Genomic DNA, 13,979 nt, shown 5'->3' on the forward strand with positions numbered 1-13,979 from the left:
TTCATGGCCCTTTAACATAGGGAGGCCAGTTGCACGAGTGCTTAAAGTCTCAAGATCCATGGAAAAGCTCTGGGTGGATACCTCTATTGAGTGTTTATAATGTGGTTAATGTTGCTGAACGTTCGTAATGCCAGTTCCTGTCACTTTTTTCGTGAATGAGTGTGAAATTAAATTGTTAGAGTAGCATCGCCCATATTTTCATGGTAAATTCAGAAGAAACGCAACACGACGGAACATAGTAAGTAAGGTTTAGTTATATAGCACCTTTCACAGACATTAAGTCACAAAGTGCTTTACAATAAGAGAAAACAGGTAAAAACACATATCAATAAAAGAAAACATAATCAAAGCAAGTTGAAAATGCAAATACAGAAACACAAATTAAACACTACTGTTAATTAAAAGCTTCACCAAACATATGCATCTTTATATGCTTTTTAAATGGTTCAACTTATCCCAGAGTTCTCAGTGCTATCGGGAGAGTTCCAAAGCCTTGGGGCCACAACACAGAAGGCACGGTCACCTTTAAGCCCCGGTCAGATCACACGATTTTTATTGTCGATTACAAAAGTCACTATGTCAGATCATGCGATTTATTCATTTTTTTTTATTTTTTATTATTATTTTTTTTTTTTTTTGCTAAAATCTTGACTTGTCGTGGGTAGCAAATGTGCCAGACTACACGTTCCTTCACGGTCAAGTCATCCTGTGACGTCTATGACGAGTGTTATTTCCCAAAGCAGTTACATAGCTTGCTATAACAATATATTTTTTAATCTCATTTTCAACATGTTTTTTTTTTTATCTTTTTTTTTTTTATCTCAAACACTGATGCTTGCAGACGACTAATAACTATGTTACATTATTTAAGGGCGCTCATTAGGATAGAATCGCACTTATCATTCCTTTTTAACAATGGAGTAGCCACAGGTGTGCTGGTGCCAAAAATAAATGCAGATATAAAGCTTATATATGCGCTTATAGCCTATTCCGTGCTCAACCGCGTGCAAAAGTCTCGCACCGACTAAAGTAATGATTATGAGTGTGTTGGGGGAAAAGAAAACATTTTATTAATCTGTTGATATAATAGTGCAGCATTATTCTCAGTCAGTGGCTGAAAATATGAAGATTGCCGACGCTGCAGACATTTATTTTTGTCAAGAAGCCAGTTCATTGCTGCGACGCGCTCTTTCACGTAGGCTGCAAAAGGGAAAGCACATCTTGTTTATTTTCTTGATTTTACAAATACACAACTTTGGTGTTATTGTGTGTACGTATATTTCCATGGTTACATTATTTTACTGTGATAAAGTGGAGCATTTCTTGGTAAGTTAATGCTTTATTGTTTAGAAATTAAATTTCATAGTTATACATTTAAAGAATATTTTAACACTTAATTATTCAGGATTTTTTATTGCACCAAAAGTCATTTTAAAGGAACATTTAAAAGTTTGTAAACTTTAAACTGTTTAATTTGTGTGTAACTGCCTGATGCAAAAAGCTTATTTAAGCCTGCTAAATGCATCATGCAATTTGAAATGTATATTTTATCTTTTTTTTGCAAGTTGTATCTAAACATATAACCTAAAATCACCTAAAAACTTAAAGTTGGCAGAGTGTGCGTTGCGAACAAAGTGTTTATTAAATGAAAAGTCCGGTTTCTATTGCGGCATTCATTTATATATGTGCATGGTGTAATCAAAACTTCAGAAAATTGCTTATAAATAATGGACAAGGACGTCAGCTGTAAGCTTCTTAGTCCAAGGATCCAGTAAGCAAATGCATTCACATAAGTTCAAAACGTCTCTGATACAGACAGAGAAAGAATTTAGATTGTTTGTGCTATTGGAAATAAGTAGGCTGTCATGTGAATGATCAAGGGGCACGTATGATTTGCAGCCCAGTCTGTTCTGTAACGTTAGTACACAGAGTTGGTGTTTTTTTTTTTTTTCACAATATTTTGACAACACACAAGGCTCACCCAGTTTTTCTGATGCCCACACACAGTCTCTTTTCTCGCTACGCTACATGCTTTTTAATATTAAAATATATTTCTTTAAACTCTAAATGTATATTTTCCTGCCTTGGGTTTCTTAATGAACAACATCCCTCGCCTGAACCTGCTGCAAGAGAGACGGATTATTGAAAGCACATAGCCTAAGCAGCAAGGAAAAATCATGTGCTCAGACATAATCTTTAAAATTAGGACTTTTTTAAAAAATGTGCAAATATAACTGAGATTTTGATACAATTACAGTGATGCTTTCAATTAATCCTCATTTTCCTCACAGCGAAATAAATCCTTTACCCGTATAGTTGAGTAGTGGAGGCACAAACAAAAATATAATTGGTATTTTTCTTGGAAAAAATATTGTTTTAAATCAAATTTCATTTACTATTTTTTTTTAAACTTTATTTTTATGTATCTTTTGTTGATCAATTATCAATAAACAAGAATAATGAATAACAATTGCGGTGATGCGCTTCAAAACAAGTGCGCTATATAACACTTTCCGCAAACACCTTAGTATTTTAGGTAGAAAAGGTAGTTAAAGCTTGTTGAACCAATGATTGATCTTATCCACCCGTGACCCACCCATAAGTAAGCTATAAATATGCATGCAGCCGATTTTTATTTATTTTTATTTATTTATTTTTTTGATTACCTGACAAGTGCATTAACAGCAACCCCTCAGACTTTTGTTCAGCTTAGGAACGCATATTAAGATATCTTAAATTAAATCTGAGAGTGCCCTTATCCTCCTTTGATAGCAAAGTTCCAGTGGTTTAATTGGGATATCATGAAGATACGAGAATGCTTTTGTGCTCAAATAAATCAATAATAACAACTTTCTTCATCAGGTTCTTCTCCATGGCTGTAAAGGGCACAAATTAACAAAAGCACATTAATTGCTGATAAACAAAGGAAGAGGATAAGAGAGCTCTCAGATTTCATTTAAAATATCTTAACTTGTATTCTGAAGACAAACAGGTCAAAGGGGTTTAGAGTATTTAATAAAGTCTTTAAAAATTTGTGAACTAACCCTTTAATGATCTTGAATGGTTGCAGATTTGTCATCCAAACATCCATTGTTATTATCATAGGCTTTCATTTTTATTCTTTACGAAACATTTTAGGTTTAGAATTATTTAAAGCCTGAGATGTGCCTTTCTGCATAAAAATCAAATGTGATGAACAGATGACAGATCATTTGCTTTCTTAACTGCAGTTTTTTTACCACTAGTTTTATTTGTGCACTTTTGTTGTTTATAGGTAAATGGCCCACATGTTTACACATTAAACCTAAACGTACATGCTGTTAATGATCAGAAACAACTTTACCCCTTAACCAGGGATGCCCAAACCTTATCAAGGGCCAGAAACCAAACTTGATTGAGGCTAGTGGGTCAAGGGGAAATATAGGTGGGGTAATTTACCATTGGTAATTTCCTAATTTCTTTGAGGTTTAAAAATGACCAAAAAACATTGTTTATATTAACTAATAGTTTTTTTTTTTTTTACATTTTAAAATAAAAAAATATTTTAAAATGTATAACAGAATTACAGTTTTTGACTTGATTTGTTTGCCGATGTCTTCTGCATAGTCCTCTATCCGTCAAGTGACAGTATTCACATTTTAAAAATCTGATTTACAACATTTAATTAAAACATTTCATTTCAGTTTGCTTTTTTGTAGTTCAGCAATAATCAAGCAAAAAAGGTTCATCAAATTAGAAATGACGATCTCTGTGTTGAAGGCATTCACCCAACCCTCTCCATCATACTCGCTCTCTTCTCAGATGGGATGGAGGGCCAAATCAAAGGTTACAATGGACCAATCTTGGCCCGTGGACCCTACTTTGGGCACCTACCCTAAATGAAGTGACTTATCGGGGCCTTAAGCTCTCAAAGAATCTCAACCTGAATATTTCTGTTGTGATTGTAGGAATGTGCCAAGAGAATTGCTAAAGTGTCTGCAGAGGCCAAGCTGGAAGTGGACGAGGACAGTTACCTGAACCAGTTCCGTCCGCACCTAATGGATGTGGTCTACACCTGGGCCAATGGCTCTTCCTTCTCTCAGATTTGCAAAATGACAGACGTGTTTGAAGGTAATGGCTCCCAACAAAAACTACTGGATCTGTTTGATTCATTGTGCAATACCTCTAGCTTAAATATCACACATTTTCCAATGTATTTATGATTCAATTTAAACCAGTTATTTTTTTAAAGGCACTTTTTATCCATAGTTCCCAAAAATGGCTTATTTTCGTACCCCATGTTTCCCAGAAATGAACAAATGCAATTAGTTTGGAGAATACGAGGAGTCAGCGATGTTATAGTTGGTCGTGACTTCATAAGTACAGCATGAGGCATGTTTGGAAATGAAAGAGTTTAATTTCTCTTCAGCCTGTCTTCTCCCTGAAGCCTTTTCTCTGGGAATTGGCCTCGTCCACAGCATGACGTGAGCCTCGAAACACCGTGCTCATGTGTTGCTGTCAAGCAAATCCCCAATCTGTCCCTGCTCCAGCTCCTGAGTGAGCTTTTGGCTGTGTTCTTGGACATTAGCAAACTCTGAAGCACTTCTGGTAATAAATTGTAACAAGGGAGAGATGTTTTTATGAAAAATACAGATCTTTTTTTCTGACCCCCACCTTCACCTCTGGAATGGTCTTATTAGAGATCTTAAAACCTGATGGCAGTAAAAACCCCTCTGCTGAAAAGGTAAACATTGCTAATACAGCTGGACATTGAAACTGTGGGTTACAAGCATTGGAAATGAGCATATGTGATTGGTATGTAGCGAGCACAGGGAGGACTAACACTTCTCTTTCTCTCTCTCAGGCAGTATTATCCGCTGTATGCGCAGACTGGAGGAGCTCTTAAGGCAGATGTGCCAGGCAGCTAAGGCTATTGGAAACACAGAGTTGGAGAATAAGTTTGCAACCGGTAGGACACTAAACCTTTGCTGATTCAGTTAAACCCCAGTTAAAGAGCCCCGTGCACAGAGTATCCAGTGCTAACATGGCCAGGTTTGATCACTCGATTGGTAAATCTTCTTGGAAGGATCTTGTTGTTGATTGCATTCTGAGAAACTGGATGCAAGATGTAGGATTACAAAAGAAGAGGCGATCTCAGTAATAGAGATGTTTTGTATTTGTTGAGTTGTGGCAGACCTCTATACCTAAGGGTGCATACCTAAATTGTACTTACTTGTTTTGTTAAACCAGATGTAATTCAGGTAGTTATTCATACACGTATCTACATAAAACTGGGCATATTTGACAGACATTAATACATTTTTGGCCAATCCTTTTATATTGTATATATATTTTTTTAATCATGTACACATTATGTATAGGTTTTGCAGAAAATTAAAGCAAACTCATTAGCATGTTGCTTAGCTAATAACATAATTAAGTTATATTATGCTTTAAGCTCTAAAAATACGCTATTAGTTTTAGCATGCAAGGCAAATATATCAAAATTGATATCAGAAGAGTTTGGTATTAGCATGTGTGCTAGCTAAATTACTTAGTATTAGCTAACCTAAATTTGTAGACCTAAATTTGATTTCAGTAGAGCTGGATTTGATGGTATTCTTTAGCCAATATCAAAATAAATAATGATTAAAAATCAATTCCAAGTGTTAAACTAGATAAGTGTAAATTTATAGTGTAAGTTTGGATATTAGCATGTTGCTAATCTAATTAAACAGTATTCGATTAGCTAACAAAACTTAATCCTAAATTGGCTCCAATGTTAGTCAAGTGAGCTAATTTTACAGTAGCCTATCCAGTATGTTAACACAATTAAATTAATTCCAGTATTCGTTGCTTGTTAGCTTTATGTTAAGCTAATGGTGTGGTATTTGATTAGATAACCAATATTGAATTTAGATTAGTTCACAATAGACATGGGCCGCTATAGGATTTTCACAGCTGTATGATAACCTTGGCTAAAAATATCACGGTTTTGCGGTATTGTGATTACTGCTCTAAAGTTTATGCTTTTTAAATGTCTGGGTAAGAAATGAAAACCTTTTTTTCCTGATCAAAATATATTTTATATTAAGAAACATTTAAAATATTTTAGAGCAGTAAACATGTCAGACTAAGCTATTCAAATGAATTATAGACTTCTGTTGTGTTCTTTAGTTTCAAAAACACAGATGTCTTTACAATTTAAAACAGCATCTCTGGATATCTTTTCTGCTGGAGATACTGTTGTCCAAAAAAAAAAAAAAAAAAAAAAAAAAAATCTCACATGTACCTCAGGAACGGTATAGCAGAAATTTTTGGTGGTTTTAAAACTTTTGCAAACCGCGGTATACCTTAAACCACAGGTGTCAAACTCAGTTACAAAAGGGCCGCAGCTCTGCACAGTTTAGTTCCAACCCTAATTAAACACACCTGATCAAACTAATTGAGTCCTTCAGGCTTTTTGAATCCTACAGGTATGTGTGTTGGAGCAGGGTTGGAACTAAACTGTGCAGGGCTTCGGCCCTCCAGGAATTGAGTTTGACACCCCTGCCTTAAACGGTTATCGTACCATTCCTAGAACAGAGGTTTATACTTATATGCTGCTAAGCTAATTCTGGAAAAATACAGAAGTTAAAGTTGATTCCATTTTATGAAGCTCTCTGTCTTGAATAAAAAAAAAAATTGCATCTGGCGAATATCAATTGTCAGCCTATTTTTGTATTACTTAAAGTGTTTTCAAACTAAACACATCAGATTTTGTACCAGAGCTTTGTTTTTTTACACTTAGATACTTTTCCAGTTATGTCATTGTTTTGAGGGCTTCATTAAAAAAAATATATATTTTTTTGTTTTTCCACAGGTATAACGAAGATTAAGAGGGATATCGTGTTTGCTGCAAGTCTATACCTCTAAATCCTAAGACTCCTTTTTTTTGGATGTTGTTTTTGCATAAAAACACAGCAGGAGAGTAAAGACATGGAACATAATTGTTTTATTTGTGTTCGTCAACGAGCATAATGGATTTTTGTTTTCGTCATAAAAGCGCAACATTATTGTACATACAATTTTAACAATTTTAATAAAAAAAATGTCTGTATATTGTTTTTCTTCATACAGATAAAAAATTGCTTCTGTGGTGTGGTTTAATAGAGGTACGTTTATATTAGTTTTCAGAGATACACAGGAAGCTGTTGTAGCAGCAGAAGCAGTCCAGCCAAGGCAATGTGGAACAGCGTCCATAAAGAGACCCCGAGAACGGGATCTGGAGAACATTGAAAGCAAGGTTACATTCACAGGTTTCCACCCTAGTGGTCTGGCCTCATAGTGGGTTGCAAGCCGAAATCCCATCAGTGGAGGTTCCTCAAAGCTTAGTTCGGGTTGTCGTAATGATTTCCATTTGTGGGTGTTTCTTGTAAGGTGGTGTGCGGGATCTCTGTCTCTTTCTGTGGTTCCACTTTCTTTTTGAAGAAGTCTGACACAAAGAAAACCTGTGGAAGGTGAGAGAATTGAGTTTCTGTCACAGAGCCTGAAATATCACATGTGGTTTCATACTTCACAAGTTCATTTAGTGCTTTCTATCACAGCCTGAAATATCACAAACTATCTTTCCACTCAAAAAATGCTAATTAAATTTATGCACAAAACTTAAATATTGCATAAGAGATGTGCGAATAAAGCAGCATCCATACAAGTCAAAGAGAACAAAATCATCACTTCTTGATTAAACTGGCGCCAAATATCAGGTATAAAAATGGAATTTGCTGCAGTAGTGCTGCGTGAATCTTTTCCTTATTTCATAAATGACTTTGAAGACAAATGCCGACATGCAATGAACGCATGGTGGTGTTTAAACGTGAGACACGGAGCACAGATGCTCTTTACAGCTATGGAGGTAATCAATAATATATTGACAGGAATACTGAAATTGTTTAGGCATTTACACATTTATCATCACATGATCTCTTGTAACAAAATCACATGACTTTTTTTTAATGCGCATACTAGAATTTATTTGGTGAAAGTGTTCCATAGTTTATGGGCATCTTTTCTTATAGATTAAAGTTTATCCTACTCTGTTATATGCATATTTTTTATGCACATTTTCTAAATCTATGCGCATCATGGCATTTCCATCAACCATTTTTTTTTTTATATCCAAAATAATATATATATCCATATCCAAAATAAGTGGATGAAAACATGCTTACAGGTGGTTTTAGTGCTGGTTAATTTAGTGCTTATGGTATGAGTCACTCTAGTTAATATTTATTACTTACAGAAGAAAAAAAAACAGGTTTTGTTTCTAGAAACTGAAATGCAATATTTGCTGAATAGCTTTAAAATGTCATTGAGAACATCAAAACAGATTTTAAGTGTAGATTTTAGAGGATTAAGCACAAAAATGTTTTTAAAATACTCTGCTAATACATCATCATTATCATTTTGTAAACATAAAATAGCTTTAGCTTGCCAGTGTTTTGTTTTTGTTGTTGCCAGCCACTGCTAGAATTTTTGGTGATTTTTTCACCTACATTTGACGGCCCTTAGAATATTTTCTGCTATAGGAGTATATGACCATATCTTATCAAAATAAAGAACTAAGGGTCCGTTCTTGGTACTTCGCTTGAATGAACTGAGATGATTAGCAGATCCTGGATCTTTTAATCTTTAAAACTGATCTCGGGCTAATTTGTTTCTTCAAACAAGTTCATGAATCAGATTAAAATGTCTGGATGAACTGATCTGAGATCGCTGCGTGTGTTGTAAAGAACAGATCTATTGATCCTTGAAATCATGATCAGCAACGCAACGATTGGCTGACGCACAGCAGCATAATGACATGATCTGATAAATATTCAATTATCCATGTGAGCAAAATGACAAAATTAGTAGTAAACGGTTTATTTAATATGACACGCAATAACTCTCCACGTTTGTTGTGAGCTGCAGGCTTTACACTTTCATGTGTCAAGAGTATTCATCATGTATTTCAATGCAAATCAATGTATTTAGTTCCACGTTTAGAGAAGGTTTTCTTTATTATAGTAGCCTAGGCCTACTCAAGTTTTTTAATCTGTGTAAGGAATAACTGTATAAATTAATTTTGCATCAAAAAAGCATTTTGAAATCAGTAAAGGTGTCTGCAACTTTTGCGAAGCATCAGATCATTAACAAATTAGCTGTCATAACATGTGCATGACTGCATAAATTATTATCCTGTAAGTTGAATATTGTGTACGCGTTTGTCTAAAAAGCTCAACAATTTATTACTGTGAACCACCAGGGGTCCGTTCTTCGTACCTCGCTTAAATGATCTAAGATTATTTGGCAGATCCTGGATCTTTTAATCTTGATAACTGATCTCTCACTAATTTGGCTCTTCAAACAAGTTCGCAAATCAGATTAGAATGTCTGGATGAACTGATCTGAGATCGCTGCGTGTGTTGTGAAGAACAGATCTATCGATCCTCGAAATCATGATCAGCAACGCAACGATTGGCTGACGGCACAGCAGTGTAATGACATCATCTGATTAATATTCAATTATCCACGTGAGCAAAATTACATCAAATTAGCAGTAAACGGTTTGTTAAATATGACACGCAATAACCTTCCACATTTGTTGTGAGCTGCAGGCTTTACACTTTTATATGTCAAGTGTATCATCATGTATTTCAATACAAATCAATGTATTTAGTTCCACATTTAGAAAATATTTTCTTTATTATAGTAGCCGTTTTTTAATCGGTGTAAAGAATAACTGGTTGTTTACAAAAGCAGTTTGATATTGGTAAAGGCGTCTGCAACTTTTGTGAAGCATCAAATCACCGGCATATTAACTATCAAAACATGTTCATGACTGCATAAATGTATTATTGCTTTTAAAAAAAAGTCACATATTGTGCATTTCTATTCTACACAATTTGTACTAAAGCGATCTAAAAAGTTCATATCAATAAGTTTTCTCTTTGCACTAGCAGGTGGCAATCTTTGTACTTTCATTTCGAGGGTGCAGATTGCATACGTTTTATTAATATGTATAACTTAATTTATTTTATTAATGACTATAACTTTATATATATAGTTAAAAAATATGTACCATTTTCCCCAAGTGTATAACTACTACTGTAAGAAAATATCAGCATTCGGAACATACTTTCTGTATTATCTTTGCTTGAACTGAGCCGATCTAATCCTGTTTATATAAACTGAACCTGCTCCCGATCAGGTTTGACCTAGCAGAACTGTTGCTATGACAACAACTCTCGGATCAGCTTTGAAGAACGAAACGATCCTGGATCATGTCAAATCGTCAATATCCAAATCCAGCTAACTGAGTAATCCACGTACGAAGAACGGACCCCAGGTGGCAGTCTTTCTATTTTTATTTCAGAGTGCAGATTGCATAAGTTTTATAAAAAATGTTTTACTTTATATATACATGTAGTTAAACAAATATATTTACCATTTTCCCAAGTGTGTACAACTACTGTAAAAAATATCAGCATTTGGTACACACTTTCAGTATTTTATTGGCTTAAACTGACCCTATCTAATCCTGTTTATATGAAATGAACCTGCACCTACGCAGGTTTTAGCTGTTGAAACTGAACTGTTGCCATGACAACAAGTCTTAGATGAGTTTTGAAGAACTAAATGATCCTGGATTGTGTCAAATCGTCAATATCCAAATCCAGCTAACTGAGTAATCCACCTACGAAGAACAGACCCCAAGCCTCTGCTTTTAAACAATACAAATAATAACTTTTAAGTCTATGGTCATTTGTTCATGTTTTGTCACATCTTGAAATAACAAAAGGTTTCATCAATAATGCAACATATTTTAAAAATAAAACTCACAATTACCCTCTAAGATGTGCATTTTCAAGATCTATATAGCACACAGTTAAACACATGGATGTTTATATTCATGGATTGCTTCAAAAACATGTCAATAGTGGGAAAGAGTTGTTGCTTGGGTAGATTGCTTGAATCATCCTTGTAATTTGCAAAACCAGAAGTGCATTTCTCAAAAAACCTCAAATAAATTGCAAAACACCACTGATTAGCTGCAAAGTTCATATCCACGTTTTCTCAGAGTTTCATGTAATTTCCAGTGTTTCATTTTTTGTTTATTAACTTCACCTGCAGTTTGGCACTTTCACTTTTATTTAGGAACATTTCATGCATGTCTCCATGACAAACAAGATATTGGATGCGAGAATGAACTGCTGGAAGAGTGTTGTTTCAATGGAATTTGATACCATGCAGTGTATGGCTGAAAAAAAACTTCGCATTTTGCGATGTTTGTGTCTGTGGTCCTTTACTGATGCAGAAAATAGTAGGGGTGTCAAAATTAATCGTCTCTTCGGTGCACTGCGATGCAGACGTGGACAATTCGGTATTGGTTCAGTAATAATCATAACCGGTTATTACTGACGTCATTTACCTCACATGCGCTCTGTCGCGAGGGAGGCGATCGAGAGTATTTACAGCGCTTTAACTACTTAAAACTCATAAACTGTGCACAATTTCACTTTGTGTTTGCTGGATCAGTCTTTCACTGACATATACAACAATAGCCCCTATTTCACTGAGATCGAGAGAATGAAAGTAGCCTACTCCATTTCTCTCTCTCTCTCTCTCTCTCTGTCTGTCTCTCTCTTTCTCTCACACACACAGTGGCCCATTTGACCTGCTGGCGTGGCTTTTCTTCTCTTCTCGGCTGTTTTACAGCGTTACTTTTGCATACAGAAACGAGCGCGTGTCTGCAAAGTTTTCTCCACGGTGTCTATCATACATCAGCTGTGAGATCGCCGCTGCCGCTTATCAGTATCACTCATTCTGTGAAGAACGCAGCGCGCAAGAGCCAATCGCAACCATTTTTTTGAGGGTGCGACTAATCAAAGGGGTGTAAGAGAACTAGACAAGGATCAGAAATTGAGCTGGATATTTATATTTGTTTATATTATTTGCTAAATGCTCACTGCTGCTGTGAAGAAAATATAAAACTGTGTATGAAAAGCACCGTCAATGCACCGTGATGCACCGAAATATCGAATTGAAACGAATCGATGGGATGATAATCATAACCGACCCGAACCGTGAGACTAGTGTAGGTTCACAGCTCTAGAAAATAGTGACAAACACCTGTGTGCGTTTATGGAAAATTCTGTCACAAAATGTGGCGAAAATCCTACATGACGGTGATCGCTTGATTGAGGTATTCACATGTCTGTACAGCACTTCAATAATGCGATTGAAATCAGCAGGTCTTTGTTAAATTTCTGTTTAGTTCAATTATAACTTTAGTAGAGTTCAATTAATCAACATTTTTTTTAATTGCTGTTTACGTGGTGGACTCCTAATCAGAGTATTGTCTTAATCATATTAAAACCGGATTATTGGTGTCCATGTAAACGTACTCTTTGAGCAAGACTTGTACTGGTTATCTCATCCCTTGATTGTGTGGAAAATGGAGCCAAGTCTTGGCAATTTTTTTATAGCCCTTACAGTTCAAAAAGTATTAAGCTAAGTGCAAGTTTGGATAAGTGGTGGTGCTAGCAAGAACTGAGACTCCTAATGTGCTGTGGTTAAAGTTTACACCGTCGTCTATTCATATGCCAAATTTCATCACAATCCAAACAATGGTTCTTGAGGCTACCATAGACTCAATAGCAGGAGATTTATTTTAGCTGGGTTTTTCATTCAAATTAGCAGAATCCACACCGACTTCCTGCAAGCAAACATGAACCGTTTATGAAAGCCCACTCACCACTAGTAAAGCCACGATGGCTCCTTGGATGAGGCCTGTGAGCACGTCACTCCAGTGGTGTTTGTAGTCTGACACACGGGACAGACCGGTATACACAGAAGCAGCAATCAGGAAGAACTGGAGTGTGGGGCGAAGGAGCCGTGCCCATTCAGCTTGCATTCTTGCTTGAAGATAAAGCTTTGACAAAGAGAAAGGTGTTAATGCACATGATCATCACCATTGTAGTATATTCACGTTTTTCCGGTTCCCGTTCCACCAAGCATTCCTGATTAAGCAGTGCCTCATTTATTATTCTAGCTAACTCAACTCCAAAATTCTGGCATGACGCATCAAATCTGAGTCAACCACACCACCTACTCATAGGAAACACTTCCTTCAGCAGGAACCAACTTGAGTTTAGTTGGCCAACAGTCTGTCTCTAGATTATGCTTAAATATTAATCATTATGCTATTGCGTTACAGGTCTTGTTGTCAAAATCATTACTCATTTAGAGGTTTGATAGAATGACCCGAGTAGAACGATGGTTTGCAGGCAAAACAAGGTCTGTTTAACTACCATTGCGTGTAGACGCGTGTCTGTGCAACCCTAAAATCAGAGCTGGGATTTGTTTGGCAACTCTGTAAACACAAGTTGATGGGAAGAAATCCCCGTGCTTGGGCGGAGGTTCCTAGAAACGTTCCTAAGTGCGCACAAACTCAATCATTTCTTGGTTGGATTTCTGTGCCTGTAATCTTATCTATATTTTAAAAATAGCTGTGGTAAGGTAAAATCGTTTCTTTGTCAGTGGTTAGATACTTTTGCAACAAAAAATAAATTGTAAATGTTATCTATGCTGATGAACGTTGACCCCGGGTCTGATATGTTTACAGCAGGGTTCAACTGTGCACTAAACTTTAGCTGAATGTCCTTTAAGTTTGTACACTCTTGATAAGATTACGGCTGGTTGTGTTTGCCAACACGATTTTTTTTTCTTGACACAAGAATCAATGCGCAGCACTTTTATTGCAGATAGTGGGTATTTTCCAATGGAAAAGTCAATTGAGTATAAATAAACCATTTCCTGGTCACTCAGAAATGATGGTATTCACTACTATAAAAGTTTAGTTTAGATTATACCTACTTTGATTTGGTTTAACTGATTATCAAAATACATCAATACAGTATGTGGTACAATAATAGCCTGTTTTCACCTTATTCTTCGCCGACGAGCGGGCGCAGCTA

General features: G+C 35.8%; 3 protein-coding genes across 8 annotated transcripts in view; 1 reads left to right on the plus strand and 2 right to left on the minus strand.

Moving 5' to 3' along the window:
* The window catches only part of mtrex (Mtr4 exosome RNA helicase), a 68,374-nt gene extending 61,296 nt beyond the window's left edge, over positions 1 to 7,078 (plus strand). The window contains 3 exon segments of one of the 2 annotated variants that reach the window (NM_214768.1): positions 3,948 to 4,110; positions 4,844 to 4,948; positions 6,842 to 7,078. In NM_214768.1, the coding sequence (NP_999933.1) occupies positions 3,948 to 4,110; positions 4,844 to 4,948; positions 6,842 to 6,894 (321 nt within the window). In that variant the 3' untranslated portion in view covers positions 6,895 to 7,078. 2 annotated transcript variants of the gene reach the window in all.
* LOC147841961 (uncharacterized) overlaps positions 1 to 13,979 on the minus strand; it is a 280,011-nt gene that overhangs the window by 130,714 nt on the left and 135,318 nt on the right. The gene's annotated exons all lie outside the window — the stretch shown is intronic.
* plpp1a (phospholipid phosphatase 1a) overlaps positions 6,955 to 13,979 on the minus strand; it is a 30,590-nt gene continuing 23,565 nt past the window's right edge. For all 4 annotated transcript variants that reach the window (XM_087270175.1, XM_087270173.1, XM_087270172.1 and 1 more), the window contains 2 exons: positions 12,758 to 12,934; positions 6,955 to 7,469 (listed from right to left, as the gene is read on the minus strand). In XM_087270175.1, the coding sequence (XP_087126301.1) occupies positions 7,350 to 7,469; positions 12,758 to 12,934 (297 nt within the window). In that variant the 3' untranslated portion in view covers positions 6,955 to 7,349. The remainder of the gene's footprint in view (positions 7,470 to 12,757; positions 12,935 to 13,979) is intronic.

The sequence above is a fragment of the Danio rerio genome, chromosome 10, assembly GCF_052040795.2.
Source record: "Danio rerio strain M-AB ecotype USA chromosome 10, GRCz13ab, whole genome shotgun sequence".
Lineage (NCBI taxonomy): Eukaryota > Metazoa > Chordata > Actinopteri > Cypriniformes > Danionidae > Danio > Danio rerio.